Raw genomic sequence first — 16,997 nt, 5'->3', positions numbered from 1 at the left:
AGAGTTTAGATCTGATCATTTTATCAGAGGATGTAATTACAAGTGGTGTTTTGCAATTTCCTACAGTTGGTGAGAGTAATCATGAAATGATCACCTGGGTTGTGGCTAGCCATATGCAGAACTGTGAGGAAAGGATATATACAGAAGTACAAGGCTGGTGATTATGACAAGCTTAGGAGACCATTTGTAGCTATAGCATGGAATGAGGAGTTGAGCAGTAAGGAAATAAATGCTGCTTGGGAACTGACAAAGAAATACATAGCAGCATGAATGTGTGAATTTATTCTGAAGGTCAAAAGGCTGAATAAGGTAAATATAAAATGAATGATGGGATTAAGCATAAAATGTGGAATAAGAAAGCACTTTGGAGGCAGTACAAGATGAATAATGGTAATAATCAGTTACATAAACAGTATAAAGCAAAAGCTAGGAGAGTGACTCAGTAAGGACAATAAAAGTGCAAAATGAGCAGAAATTAGCAAATCAGGTTTCTTCACCTGATTTGCTAATTTGCAACCAGTCCTAAGGGGTGGTCGAGGAATGAGGGGAGGGAACCCCACATGAATAAAATAAAAATGATTGTATTTAGTGGTGAAACTATTACTGACTACTGTGAAATGCTGACATCAGCATTTCACAGTAGTCAGTAATAATAACAGATCTAATAAATGATTAGATCTGATCATTTTGTCAGAGGATGTAATTGCAAGTGGTGTTTTGCAATTTCCTACAGTTGGTGAGAGTAATCATGAAGTGATCACCCGGGTTGTGTCTAGCCATATGCAGACTTCTGTGAGGAAAGGATATATGTGGAAGTACAAGGTTGGTGATTATGACAAGCTTAGGAGACAGCTTGTAGCTATATAGCATGGAATGAGGAGTTCAGCAGTAAGGAAATAAATGCTGCTTGGGTACTGACAAAGAAATACATAACAGCATGAATGTGTGACTTTATTCTGAAGGTCAAAAGGCTGAATAAAGTAAATATAAAATGAATGATGGGATTACTTTTCTTTTAGGCTTACACGGTGATCCGAATGCATTTTTGAAAATTATGGAGACAACTACCGTGTTTGAATAAAAACTTTAGTTTAATATAACTAAAATCTACATTCGACGTTTCGACCTTTATGTCAAGATCATCTTCTGGAGCATACGACTATACACAGGAAACAAGCTATACTACAATCAAACTGGTTTGTTCAAGATACTGATCAACCACTACAACAATTGTTGGCCTGACCTCTAATGGAAAAATAAAAAATAAATAAAATATATATATATATATATATAATAAAAAATAATAGAAAATAAAATAAAAAAAATTTTTTAAAAAATTATACATCAACGCTAGAGTCCTATTATTAGTGTTATCTGAGGATTGGCTAGAGTCCTGACTTATGCTGGATCTTGCATATTAGGTAGGCTGAATGTGTGCCATCCAGATCCTTGGAATTTTCATGCCATCTTTGTTGTTGATATTTGGATGGTTATCAGGATTTCGCAGGACTCCTTAAATTTCCTTTCGTACTAGGTTTTTGTGCGGTGTAAAGAGCAGGTGCTTTTCCAGTTGATTTTTTTCCAAATGATGGGATTAAGCATGAAATCTGGAATAAGAATCACCTTGGAGGCAGTAATAATGGTAATAATGAGTTACATGAACAGTATAAAGCAAAAGCTAGGAGAGTGATTCAGTAAGGACAACAAAAGTGCAATATGAGCAGAAATTAGCAAATCAGGTGAAGAAACCTGATTTGCTAATTTGCAACCAGTCCTAAGGGGTGGTCGAGGAACGAGGGGAGGGAACCCCACACGAATAAAATAAAAAATGATTGTATTTAGTGGTGAAACTGTTATTGACTACTGTGAAATGCTGACATCAGCATGCGAAGAGGGAACCTTACAGGACCAGTTAAAGGCCTATAAATGCTTTTATTAGGCTCAAAAAAGTAGATTGTGCATATAGGATTGTGTATGTGGATCATGATAATTGTAATTGCACCACAGGTTGCATATCTACCAGTTTATCCAAAATAAGAAATCTTACATAAGCAAGGAACATTATACACCAGGATATGAATTCAAGTCACTGTCCTGGTTGTCTGAGTGGTTAGTGTTTTCACTTTTTGCCTAACAGGCTGTGGGTTCGATTCCACTATAGGCATGAATGTTTGTGATTGTCTTTAAATGGGAGATGAATTTCATTGTCTGGTGTGAGACCACAGCCTCACTTATTGGAGGCCTGAAATTGCTTGAAAAATGTTCCATGTTTGGTCTCTAGAGTAGGGTTTCTGGACCAGGTAAAAAATGAATAAAAATACAAAACATATATATAAAATCAATCAAAAATAGAAAAAAAAAATCCTTAGCCCATCCACCATATGACAGTACTATAGGTTTACAAATAATAATAATAAAAATAAAACTTTTGTGGGTGAAAGCCATATAAAGAATAAAAAAAAAGTTGCCAAAATCCTTTAGAAAGCTGAATTTAAAAAAAAATTTTTTTTTTTTTTTTAGAAAATGGTGTAGTCCTGAGTTTTTAAGGTAGTAACTTATCTTTGGTGTCAGTTGATGCCATTTTCCCACTGTAATGAATGACTTGTATTTTGGGAAATTGTAAATAATATTTTTAATTCTTTATGCTATATCCACTCATAAAGATGTTTTCTGGATGTAGGAAACTTTCAGAGGAGTAAATTGAAGTAACTTTGTTGGCTATGGTTCTGGCTGTAGTCACCATTTCTGAAGGATAATGGTGAGAAGTGGAATGATGTCTGTCTGTCAATGTAGATAGACATTGTAAAGATGAAAAAAAAAATGACATTTTTGCCCTGTGGAGTTTATTAATTAATAATATCCAAACACACAAGGCAGTTAATTATTTTTTGATTGGTGAAGTCGATTTGGGGCTGAATCCGATTCAGATGAGAAAAAAAAAATTTCTCAGCCATAAGACAACAGGAAAAATATCTACATAGCATATCCACATTTTGTTTCAAGTTGTCCTGTGTTAATACAGTGATTTTATTCTGCATAAAAATTGGCACATGGACAGAGAGCAGATCCCAATATAATGTTTTGTTTTGAAAGAGGACAAAATGAGCTACAAGACCTATACAGAGATTAGTGATATTATGTGACAGGCCTGCTCACTGTTGTGAACTAGCTTCATCTATTTAGTGACTTCATTTGTCCAAGTAAACAGGTGATTTTTTTTTATGAATTCTTGGGAAACATCATTAAGCAAAGCTGGAAGTTTGTGAGACATCATGTGCCAAATTTTCTTCAGGCAAGGTAAATGCACTTTTAACAATATATATGAGGCTCTTTTTAATTAGTGAAGATTATATTGAATGGAATTACATGCTGTCATTGTGCTTGAATACAAGTTTGAAAGTGAATTTAAGATAACCACACAATTTGGAATTAGTCATGTAGTAGCATTATTATTATTATTAAGAGACCTCCAGGGAGTCAGACTCATTGAGGGAGGCCACATACTACACACCAGCTATCATACTTATTCTTGAATTCATTCACACTGTTTGCACTCACAACATCCAATGGCAATCCATTCCAATCACGTACCACCCTCTGAGAGAAAAATCTAGCCCTCACACCCTTCTTGGCGGCCTTCATTCTCAGCTTCCAAGGATGACCTCTCGTCCTTTTCCCACCCTCCATAAATTGAAAAATTCCATCAGTTGAAATCCTGTATGACCCTTTCAGAAGTTTATAAGTCTCAATCATATCACCCCTCTTTCTCCTGTTTGCTAGTGTCTGCAATCGACAAATTCTCAATCTGTCTTCATAATCAGTATTCCAGAATCCTGATACCATTTTTAACACTCTCCTTTGTACTATCTCTCCAATATATCAGAATCACAATGGAAACCAGGAGCAGTGGCACACCCAGGGATGGGAGTCAAGGGACCCTGGTCCCTCCAAAAGAAAAAGTTAAAAAACACTAGAAAATTTTCCAAAATACTTTTCCTAATTAAAATTAATTTTTTATTTATGTTGTGTCATGTCTTCTATTTCAAAAATGCTTATGAATTAAGAGTCACATAAGGTGAGAGAACCCTATAGCATGTTTCTCAACCTATGGTCTGCAGACCACAGGTGGTCCATGACGATGAGACAGGTGGTCCACAGGCTTAAATTAACCAAACAAATTATATATTTTAATTATCCAAACAAAACAAATTAAAATTGATTAAGTAAAAATTATTAAATAAAATGAATACTTAAAAAAATAAATAGCGACAGAATGTTAATTCCATGAACATTCTGCCACTGTTTTAATTTGTAGCGGCAGAATGACGAGTAATAAAAGAGGGGAGAAGTGAAAAACAATATGGTTTTATTGCTTCCACCTTCCCTTGCTGTTTTGTCAGATTTGAAGTGAACATGTGTTATCCACATGACCACATTTCAACCAATTGGTTGTTGTGTATTGATTTTTATTGTTGAAGGTTTTCCTCCTTCAACCAAGGCTCAGTATATCTTCGGAAGTGCTAAGTAATACTTAGACAAAATGTGTTGTGAGTTAACTCCAGTATTTATATATTTTTTGGAAATCGCGCGAAAAGCAAGCTGACAATTGAGTTGAAATGCTAACTCTCTTCAACCGAATTCCAATAATATGTGAAACTGCCATAACAGCATTCACTATATATATATATATATATCTTAGTTTTAACACGTTTACGAATTTTAACACTTTCGGTTGAATTTTATTGCTGCAGAGCGAATCATTTTATTTATTTGTTTAATAAAAATTAAAACTTTGTTTTAATTTTTATCCACAAAGTTAAATTTTTTATCTGTATATCTGACCTGGTTGGCCGACTCTCCAGCCAAAAGGCTGAGAGTTCAAATCCCGCCATGTGCATGGATGTTTGTGATTGTCTGTGAAAATACTAGTGGTAGTGGTCAGCGGTAGATAGCGTTGGTGTAGATCAGCGCTTCCCAAACTGTGGGCCGCGGCCCCCTTGGGGGCTGTAGGTTTTGTTGAGGGGCCGTGAAATAATGAAAACAAATTTAAAATGTTTTAAGACTGAGTAGATTTTTTTATTTTAAAAGAAATGTCTTTAACTTTTATTATTTATTTCTTTTTTGTTATTTTTTATATTTTAATGGAAAAATTCACACATTGGTGTTGGTTCACAAACTTTGCTTCCTGCGTATTTCGGCACTTAATGAATATTAGTAAATATTGCTTATTCATATGTTTCATTTCAAAGCAGTGGTTAATTGTATTTACTTCGAATGCTCTCCAGGGAAGCTCCAAATCTTCCTGTCCATTTCATCATGTGTTCGTAATCAGGGACTGTTGATATTGACTTTATATACATATCAAAACTCGTTTCATATTATCACTGTCATCCGAGCTAGTTTTCTGTTACCAATAAAAGTTTCGCATATACTTCACACATGAAAAAAAGCTTAAACAAGTTCATGTGGGGAGATAGTAACTCGCTTGCAGTGGTAAACAACACGCCCTCCCTAACAGAACACTATACTGCAGAGGCAATAAAAACAAGTACTTTTATTATGCCAGTGAATAACGTATGAGGAGTCTGTGTAATATATTTCTCAACAAGTAGTGCAATTAGAGACAACTGGGATAAAAACACTAATTAATGAATCACATATCCCCTCATACAGAAACTATGCTGTATAGACTGAAACAAAACCATATGTTGCATGGGCAAACACAGTATCTAACTAAAAACTATTGTTATTAATTAGATGTGTGTGAATTCGATTTCGCAAGCAGCAATAAAATTCAACCGAACGTGTTAAAATTCGTAAAAGTGTTAAAACTAAGTAATATATATATATATAATGAATGTTATGGCAGTTTCACATATGGAATTCGGTTGAAGAGAGTTAGCATTTCAACTCAATTGTCAGCTATGCTTTTATCTTTCGGTTGCGCGGTCTTTTGTTAATACCGCACCAATCATATGCACGTTTTAATAACCTGCCTTTGCTGTCTGTTTCGCGTTAGGCTTAATTACCGTAAAGGGAGAAAAGTCACAAAAGAGAAAAATGTTCCTGGTCCGGGGATTCCCTTATTCAGGTAATATTCACTAATTTCATGTTATCAGTCTGTGGCGTGCCAGTATCAGTAAGTGGTGATATTATTTGATCTATTCTACGTTAAAAAATTTAACCCTGAGATGGATAAGTGGCTGATAAAAAAATAAAAAAATTCCCGCGAACAATCAGAAGAAGCAGAAACAGATTCAAAAAAAGGACAGTATTTCATATTTTACCAGAACAGCCTGCATCGTCTTCAGAACCAAACGGTAAGAGGCAAAAAATGTAATATATGCATTTGATTTTTGCAATATTCGCTGTGAATGTTTTGTATTGAATATAAATACAATAAATATTATAATAATATATCTCTCTATTACGATTTTATTTCGAGGGGGGCCGTGAAATATTTTAATTTTTGCAAAGGGGGCCCTGACATCCAGAAGTTTGGGAAGCACTGGTGTAGATAACTGTAGTTGTGGTTGGTGAAGACAGAGAGTTGTAGAGTAGGTGCCCTTCCTCGATATGTCTTTGGACTACCTGGAGATGTTATGTAATAATAATATCGGCAAGCTTTATATGTTCATTGTGCATCACATAGTTTGAATTTGGCATTTGGAAATGCTATATCTGTGACAAATAAGAAATTGCATTGGCATAATTCGAAAGGTACACAATTTCTTCAATACTCCTAAAAGACAGGACGTCCTTGTTGTTTATAATATTATAATAGTAATATCTTTTAAGATTTATAATATCTTTATTTAGCTTGCAAAAAATATTTGCGTGCACCTTACCATTGTCTAAAATAATGCAAAAATCTGACAGTGACCTCTTAATTGCCCTAAATTTTGTTGATGATGTTGTGGCTCAATTAAATACCGTTCGTGAAACACCAGATTCTTCATTTAAAGATATTTACGATGAAGCATGTATAAAAGGCAATAATTTTAATATTGACATTAAAAAGCCAAAGACTTCATCAAAACAAACATTAAGTCCAATTTTCCAGCCGATTCTGTAAAGAATATTTCAGAACTATTTCATTCCATTTATTGACCAAATATTGACTCAACTTCATGAACGTTTCACTTGGCACTGCAACATTTTGAAATATATTTTTTTCTCTTCTACCAAATGGAAAAGATACTCCAACAACAAGTGCAATGGAAGATTTTTGTCAATTGTGTGAATTTTATGCCAGTGATTTGTCTTATATAAGATTAATGTATCCAGCAATTTTGAACACCGAATTCAAGTTGTGGTATAAGAAATTTGAAAAACCGTTTGCAATAGCTCCATCCAAAAATGCCATTGATGCAGTTTCAAAGTGTGACAAAATGATATATCCTAACATCTATAACTTATTAAAAATATTTGCAATGCTTCCGGTAACAACATGTGTCAGTGAAAGGTCATTTTCTGACTTATGCCTTTTAAAAACCTATTTAAAATCTACCATGACACAATCACGATTGAACAGACTGGCTTTGCTATATATATACACACATGAGAGATTAATGTAACCACGACTGAAATAATTCAAGAGCTTTGTAAAAAGAAAAGAAAACTGGATTTTATTCTTTAAATAAATTTTTATAATCACCTAATGAATTTTTTTAATGAATATTATTGAATGAATGAAATTTAACGAATTTTAGTTGAACGGATAAAAATATTTTTAATGCAAATTCATTGTATTAAAAATATTTTTATCTGTTCAACTCCCCCCCCCCCCAAAATTTAAATCCTGGGTGCACCACTGACCAGGAGACCAGAGCTACACACAATAGTCCAAGTGAGGTCTTATCAAGGCCTTGTAAAGAGGCAAAATAACATCCTTATCTTTACATGTGAATGTTCGTTTCAGCATTGCAATTTTCTTTTGAGTTTTATTTGCAATCGTTGCCACATGGCTCCTAAACTTTAACTTCCTATCTATTAACACTCCAAGATCCCTAGCCTCATCATTTTCTTCTAGCCTAATCCCACCAATATAATACGACATTGAATATTTAATCATGCCGAAGTAAATGACTTTACATTTACTGACATTGAATTGACACCCATTTTCCCATGCTCACAATTCCAGCCTATTCAAATCATTCTTCAAAGACTGCATATCAATAGCATTCCTGATTACCCTACCTATCTTTGCATCATCAGCAAATAACTGTATGTCGCATGTCAAATCCTTCCGAATATCATTGATGTACAAATTGATTAACAGTAAACCAAGCACTGATCCTAATGCTTGGTTCAATGTTATTCCACTTGTTACCTTAAACCTTGCAGACTCAGATCCCCCATATACCACTTTTTGATATCTGTCAGTCGGCTATCCTCTTATCCATGCTAATATTGTATAACCCAAACCAATTTTCTCCAATTTATACAGCAGTCTGCCATGCTGTATTCTGTCAAAAGCCTTAGCAAAATCCAAAAGTATCATGGTTTATCCATTCCCCTTGTCTAGTTCAATGGTAACATTGTTATAGAATGTGAGCAAGTTGCTAAAACATGACTTTCCCTTAGTAAACCCATGTTGTTCATTGCAAAGTAGAGATTCACTGTCAACCCATTTCTGAATGCAGACCCTAACCAATTTTTCCAAAATCTTCACCACCACTTCTGAGATACTAATTGGTCGATAGTTGGACATCAGTCTTTACACTACCCTTGTGCAATGGAATTACCATACATTCCTGCAGAATCTTTCCTGTTCTGAGAATCATATTAAACATCTTGGTCAAAGGAATAGCCATTTCAGCTGAACACTCGTTTAGCACACGCGCTGATATTCCATCATTCCCTGTTGCTGAATTCTTATTCAGTTTGTGCAACAGCTCTAATGTCTTGGCCTCACACACCTGCGTTTCTTCATCTAGTGAAGAGGTAACAGTGAGCTCAATGTTGTGTTCACCAGGTTGATAGCTTTTAACGAAATGGTCACTCATTAACTGAACAACCTCTTCTGCATCTGTAACCCTCACGCCATCTGGATTTAGAAGAGTTATTCTTTCATATTCATTCTTTCTTTTACTTGCAGCATATCGATAGAATTCTTGTGGGTTGTCTTTAGCACACAGAGCCAGTTTCTTTTCATAATCCGACTTTGCTTTCCGTACAGCAGTTATGACTATTCTAGCCTGCTGCTTATAACATTCATAACGGACATCATCCCTATGCAAACAATATTCCTTCCAGATTCCTTTTCTTACGAATCTCTTGCTTAATAAGATTACACATCCATTTGACTCCTACTCTATTTATTCTTCGAACTCTCAGGACACATTCTGATATCGCATCATTTAAGTATTGTTTAAATGCTTCCCATGCACTGTCGATATTCTTTTCATCCAGCAATACCAGCAACTGATCCCATTCCGCTGAACTTAGTATACTCCTCAGTTGGTCATAATTTCCTGCTTTGTAGTTCAGCATGCAATCTTTTCTGAATGGAACATTCATAAACTTAGTCACTTCCCAAGTGAGTACTGCATGATCACTGTCGCCAACTGGAGGCATAATAGTTACATCTTTAACTGAAACGCCCTCTGACACTATAATCAAATCTAACACTCTTTGACCTCGAGTTCCTTCTGACACATGCTGCTTGAGGAAGTTGTCCCACGACAGCTCAATAAATGCATTTTCATTCTTCTCATGAGATTCTACTGCTACCCAATGAATATTTGGATAATTAAAGTCCCCCATTATGATTACTCTTTTCATGCTCACCTTTTCTATTAGGTGATGCATTTCTTCATCACCTAATAGAAATGACAAAGCCCATTCCCATCATGAACACAGTTATATACCATTGTCGCTCTTACACTCACATTCACACCATTCCTCCCTTTATAATTTAGTTTCCCTGACTCTCTGTGTTAGGTCTCATAGTAATTATTAGTTGTTTCACACTCCTAGTACCAAACGCATTCAGGTGTAGGCCATCCCTCTTATACAAATCCAATCTTCCCTCAAACTCACTCCACACATCCAAAACTCTCATCCATTCCTTCTACATAGCCTACACATCAAATTGTTTGCCATCATAGCCTTTCTTTTTAATTCATTTTTATCATAGCGAGGTAAAATACTAATGATTTTCACTTTCTCACTGTCGCCTCTTCCAGCAACCCTTTCATGTCCTCTCTCATACTGAACTCATTGCCAGTGAAATCGTTAGTACCTACTACAACTACGATTTCGTTTACTTTTCTTTTCTGTTTTTGAATTACTTGCTTTATATTTTTAATTTTCGCTCCAGGAAAACTCAATGTTATAACTCTCTCATCTGTAGCACGTTTTATTATAGAGTCGCCGTTCTTCTTTTGTACCTGCTTTAATATTTAAAATGAAATGCACTTTTGTATCTGAAGTTATATGTACATATACTGGCCACTGAATTAGAAACTTTTATTTAACACCATGTTGGGGATCCCGTTTAGCCTGAATTACAGCACATATCTAGCTTTTCATAGATTCCACAAGGTGTTGGTTGGGTTGCATCTACATCTGCAGCATACCAGGCATTCGCCAGACAGGCCTTTAACTGGCTCATATATGATGGAAGAGGATTTTGTTCCCAGATCTGATTTTCTAACATGTCCCATACATTCTCAATGGAGTTCAGATCTGGGCTTTGTGGTGGCCAGAGAAGATGCTGCAGGTTGCTGTCATCCTCGCTGAACCACTGCTGAACAATTCTTGTGTGTTGGACAATAGCATTGTTGTCCATGAAACAACTTTCACCTACTGGGTAAAAAGTTAACATTACAGGACATGATCAGCGACAATGTTCAGATATTCCTTGGAGGACACCCAACCTTCCAGCAATATCAGGGGACCCATTCTGCACCAACACCCCACACCATGACACTTCCTCCAGAACCTTGAGTTGTGTTTACAAGGCAAGCTGGGTTCGTTGCTTTGAGGCTCTCTGCCTACTGTCGTATAGTACAGTGTGTACTGCGACTTATTGGAGTACACTTTGTACTTTGTAAAAGTCATGAACCACTGTAGAAAGAAATCAGTGATTTTCATATAGACATGCAGCTGTCAATACTGATCCTCTTCAATTTCATACACATAGTTTGATGAGATATGGGTCAGGAACAGTTTCGTTAAATGCTTCGGTCAGTTGCTGCATACAGGAAGAAGTCTGTTTGTCCATATCAGCCTTCTCAGATGACAGTGATCTCATTCTCATAATAAGTCCTTTATCGAACTCCGAAAGATCCTTTGTTTTTCCCATTATGATCATCACTATTGATGATTACTGACCAGCAGCATTCTTAAATAGTTGCCTAGAACTATTGTGGTGATGTATGTGACCAAGTATTTTGTATATACCCTGTGTAAGTGATGTTTAAGTACATCTGCATAAGGGGTCAGTATGTGTAGGTTTTGAATTATCAGTCTAACACAAATTCATGTTATCTTCTTCTGTTGATCATGATTATAGGCCAAGTTGCATGTTTCAGTCTTATGTCATTGCTTTCTTAGTCATCCAATACTTTTTTTTTTCATTTATTTTATATTATTGTTATTATGATTCAAGACCTCCACGGAGTCACAAGACTCGACTAATTATTAAATTGATATCTGTGCAATAGTTTTGGTAATCTGCCATTGTCCATTCAATTTAGAATATTATAATGGATTATTTATTTTTGACATATGCAGTAGCGAATGATTAAGGTAAAATTGCAGGAAATAAAAGAACAATTTAATTGTTCTTTTATCTTTTTTTTTTGATTAAATTTCCTTTTGTTAATAGCAAACATTGTTTCACGTTGGTATGTTTTTTCATTGTTTTAGGGTTATATAAATATGGGCACAGCTGTCAATAATTTGTGCAATGATATCTTGTATGTAAAGGTAAGCTACTTCATATAAGTCTGTTTTCTTTTGTTTGAAATTCAGATTAGTTAAGCTACAAATTAATGGGTTAAAATGATATGCTGTTTGGAAACATAGCATAGTATAAAGTACAGTCACAATAAATGATGAAAAATATTAACTTGTTTGTAAAGATTAGGTGTAATCAAAGATAAAGTTGTATTAATTAATTATGAAGGCGAAATACTTATTTCCAACAAATCCCCATATTTTTTGGGTAAAGCATGTCTATCGCTGCAATTACAATTTGGATAGTGAGTCAAGCTTCTGAAATTTCATTGAATAAATGTTCATACTTGAATGCACTGTGTAATAATTTGGTATTTGACCAGAGAATCCTACTACTAGTGTTCACTCCATGTTACATCAAGATGTTTGTGGTTTAATAATCCTGATATCCTCTCCTCTGCCTGTCTATTAGTCTGGTCAAAGTAGGATAAATTATGCAAAAAAGCAATGCAACTTAATAGACTTTAGATAGAGAAAGTTGAGTTGTTTATCTTTGAAGATGATTGGCTGATTTTATTACTAGGTATCAAAGTGATTGTTAAACTGAAATTTCTTTTTAGAAGGCAACACGTTAAGAAACATTTTTTACATACAAAATTGAAAATCAGTATACATCACAGTGGGTAGAGGGTGTATATCTGAACTTATCAATTTTAAATTAAGCTTGCCAAGAAAATATATTTTTTTTAATCCTTTAGCCAAACATAAGCATCAAAGTTTGCACATGAAGCATCTTCACAACTAGGCTACTTGTCTAATGACGTCACATTAATTGACTTAGTAAAAAAATTTAAATACATATTAATAATTTTTTTAGTAATATAGTAAATGCTTCTTATTGTGATCACTTTGGGACAGTCGCTTTTCGATAACAATAACTGACTGATAACATTAAGCAAAGGATATAAAAAAATTGCATTATTTATTTCAATTTATTTCTTATGAACATTATTTAATTTAATTTATTGTTATAAACAACGTTTTAATAAGCAACATAAAATTTATTTTAAAAACTTATCTAGTGTCTGTCATGTCTTTCATGTCTATGAATATAGTAGTTCATCAATAAATTGCTTATACTCATAATGTCTTTCGAAGTTTGTCACTCTATGCTGCATATCGTGACAAAGTATTCGTGGAGCTTCTTGCATTTGGACATTGGTTGGAGGAGCTTCTAAAATTTGTTCTTCTATACTTCTATTAGGTTCACTTTCTTCTATTAGTTCTCATTGGAAGCAGCTTGACATATTTCTGACACTGTCATTGTAGCCACCACTTCAACATTATCAATATTCAACCAGTTTTCAAATTCTTTTTTTGACATACTGTCTGGGATTTTATCAAAAATTTCATTTGTAAGATATTCAAATTTTTTGGAAGAAGAAGTTTCAGAGTTTGTCTTAAAATGTCCACTTTTTTTGGAAGCTGTTTTCAATAGTCTTCTCCTCTAAGATTTGCTGCCATGATATTGCTACAAAATGCAATCCATCAAGAAGGGAAATCTTTTTTTGCACTTGCATCAGATTGGTCTTTTATGTAATCAAGTGTTCAGCTATAATTCTCGCATGAATTTCCATGCAGTAATAAGCTTTAAAAAGCTCGTATGATACCTTCATCACATGGTTAAATTAACGATGTGGTGTTCAAAAGCAAGAAAATTACTTTGACATTCTTTAACAATAAATTGTTTGTGTGTGCAGTGCAGTTGTCTACTAACAAGACCATTTCACCCTTTAATTTAAGATCCTTAACTAACCAATTGTCAAAAATGTCATTAGTCATCCAAGCATTTGCACTAGAACAGTAATCAACAGGCAAACTTTTGACACCTTTAAAACACTGAGGATTTTTACTTTTTCCAATAACTAGGAGCTCTCATTTCTCACCCCTCATATTAGCACAACAAGTCACTTGCTCTTTTGAAGATTTAAATCCTTTAGTACTTTCATTTTTAAACAAATAAGTATGCCCAGGCATTTGCACGAAAATAGTCCTGTTTCCTCTGCATCATAAATATCCTTGGGAGAATATTCAGCAATAATTTTGGTCACTCGGTCTTAATCCACGCATCAGCTGTTAAAAAAATCAGCACTTTTTTCTTCACATTGAATACACTTATACATAATATTCTCTAGCTTTTTCCATCTATTAAACCATCCATCACTTGCTGTGAAATTTTCTTTGCCCATTGTTTTTGCAAGTTCTTCTGCTTTTTTGACGCATCAAAGGCCCATTAATCGAAGCATTCTTTTCACGAACATTACTAAACCAAATTTTTAATGCTGATTCAACTTGAGTATCCTTACCACATTGGGCTCTCTTCTGATCCATGTTCTCATTAGTAAGAGCTGAAGTTCCAATGTTTGATCTGTTTTTAAGATCTTACACAAGAGTGCTTGTGAAATTTTTAAATGTATAGCTGCACTACGCTAACTTGTTTTGGGCAACTTATCATAGCACTCCAGAATTCTTTGATTTTCTTAAAAAGATAAAGCTTTACGTTTTTTACTTGCTTCCGCCATAATGCTAAGGGCTGTTTTAACAAGCACTTAAAGTCAAATTCGCTTATTGAAAGAGATCATGAAAATAAACTTGAAAAATCACAATTAGACTGTATTTATATTCCCCCCCCCCTACATTTCTGCATTTGCCTCGAAGATTTATGGAAGATTAAGATTAAAAAAAGATTAAGATTACCTACCTGCATTTGCCTGGAAGATATAAGATTAAAAGAAGATTAACAAAAGTCAGATTTAGACAAATATTCTCTGTCAAATTTTCTCCTGATTAAACCTTATTTCTCAGAATTCTGAGACGCAAGAGGCTAAACATTCGAGGATTTTGATAACAATAACCGGAACTTTGATTATAATACATGACTTATTTTTCACGGTATTAACAACACCACAAACATTTTTATCAACAAAGATGTTTTATTAACGCTAATATTTCGCTGATTTTCAACTCAGCATCATCAGAGCACAACACACATGTAAACGCGACGGTGAGTGAGTGAGTGAAACAATATAATTGCAAAAGATCTCAAGTCCTATTTTTGGCGCCCTCTAACGAAAAAAAAAAAAAAAACAGCAGTTATCCAGGAGTTTTTCGTAGGATATCCTAAGAAAAACTTCTGGATGACTGCTGGTTTTTATTTTTTTTATTTTTTTTATTTTTTTTAATTTTTTTCCGTTAGAGGGCGCCAAAAATAGGACTTGAGATCTTTTGCAATTATATTGTTTCACTCACTCACTCACCGTCGCGTTTACATGTGTGTTGTGCTCTGATGATGCTGAGTTGAAAATCAGCGAAATATTAGCGTTAATAAAACATCTTTGTTGATAAAAGTGTTTGTGGTGTTGTTAATACCGTGAAAAATAAGTCATGAATAACCATCAACGCCTAAGCTTATCTATTAGTTTGATTATAATAGATAGATTATTTCTAATTCGTTTTAAACGGTGTGCTTTGGGACCGGCTGATTTTGATAATAATAGCCGATTGATAATATTATCTGCGATCACAATAAGCAGATTCTACTTTATTAGGATTATAGCCCTTCTGAAATGAAGGGAAAGATTATGAACCTTGGTTAGTAAAGTATTCATGAAATTGTACCTTTGAGAAGAATGAAATATTGGTAAATAATATGCATATTCACAAGTAGGAATTAAGTGGATGAGTAACATCATTAAGCATGAGTTGCTAAAAAAAAAAAAAGAGAGTTTGTGGAAGACATTTAAAGAGAAAGTCTATCAGCATTCTTATGGGCAGTAAAAACCACAGGTTGGGTGACTGGTATGGTAAGGAAGGAAAAAAAAGATTTATGAGATGAAATTAGCTGAGCAAGCCAAAGATAATCCAAAGGAGTTCTTTCAGTATGTGGCAAGTAAAAGGAAGAACGACCATGGTATAATAATTTTGATGAATGCTTGATAGTAGGGAAGCATATTGCAGTAACAGATGTGACAAGAGATGATATTGAAGCAGAGGTGTACAAGATCTTATACAATCTTGATATGAATACAGCTGTGGGATTAGATGGGATATCAGTTTCCATATTATGAGAATGTGCTGGGGTACTGGCAGTCCCTTTGACCACATTGTTTAATTTGAGTCTCAGCTCTGGGATAGTCCCAAGGGAATAGAAAGAGAGCAAAATAATTCCATTGCATAAAGGAAACTCTAAGACAGAAGTAGCAAATTATCGACTGATCATTTGACAGAGTACCCCACATTTGTTACATAAACTGGAGCAAATAGACTTGGATATGAATCTGGTGAGGTCGATAAAAGGGCGGCTAATGGATAGACATCAGATAGTAGTTTATGGAGGAATTGAGTGCAGGAGAAGGTGTGTGTGAGTAGTGTTGTGCTACAGGGCTTTATACTCAAGCCACTCTTAACTTGTTATTTGCTGATGATGCAAAACTGGGTAGAGTAATAGCTAATAAGGGTGACATGAAGATCTTACAGGATGACTTGTATAGACTAACAGTATGGGAAAAGAAGAATGGCTGTCAGTTTAATGTGGCAACATATAAGGTTATGCATTTTGGGATGTAAAGATTATCAGCTTTGTACTAGGGATCTGCTGGTGATAGTAGACCGTAAGTTAAAGTTCAGAGGCCATATTGCAAAAGTCACTAAACTAACTCAGAATTACCTGGTTATTAAATAACACACTAAAAAGCAGAGATAAGGAAGTCATCATACCTCTTTATAAGGCCTTGATACATGTGCAATAATCAAGGTCCCACCTTGACTGTTGCACACAGATCTGGTCAAGATCTGGTCACCTATCCTTGGAGATGTAGAAGAGGTGTAAAGGATCCAGAAGCAGGTGACCAAGATGGTAGCAGGGCTATGGGAATAGACTTATGATTTGTGGATTACAGAAATTGGCAGATAGGAGGAAAGGTCGAATATGATAGAGACATATGTTACTTAAAGGTTAGGATTGACACAGATGAAAATTTTCAGTACATGGGAGAACTAGGGGTCATCCTGGAAATTAAGAAAGAATTTGT

The 16,997-nt window shown here is 34.7% G+C and overlaps 1 protein-coding gene across 3 annotated transcripts in view; it reads left to right on the top strand.

Annotated features, from left to right (window-relative positions):
- LOC150092677 (putative inactive 1-aminocyclopropane-1-carboxylate synthase-like protein 2) overlaps positions 1-16,997 on the top strand; it is a 244,260-nt gene that overhangs the window by 36,575 nt on the left and 190,688 nt on the right. For all 3 annotated transcript variants that reach the window (XM_090414510.1, XM_090414509.1, XM_090414507.1), the window contains exon 3: positions 11,878-11,937. In XM_090414510.1, coding sequence (XP_090270636.1) covers positions 11,878-11,937 — 60 coding nt within the window. The remainder of the gene's footprint in view (positions 1-11,877; positions 11,938-16,997) is intronic.

This window comes from Typopeltis vanoorti, chromosome 25, assembly GCF_054136105.1.
Source record: "Typopeltis vanoorti isolate ZY-2024b chromosome 25, IOZ_Tvanoo_1.0, whole genome shotgun sequence".
In the NCBI taxonomy this organism is placed as follows: Eukaryota; Metazoa; Arthropoda; class Arachnida; order Uropygi; family Thelyphonidae; genus Typopeltis; species Typopeltis vanoorti.
This window is presented reverse-complemented; position numbering and strand designations above follow the sequence as displayed.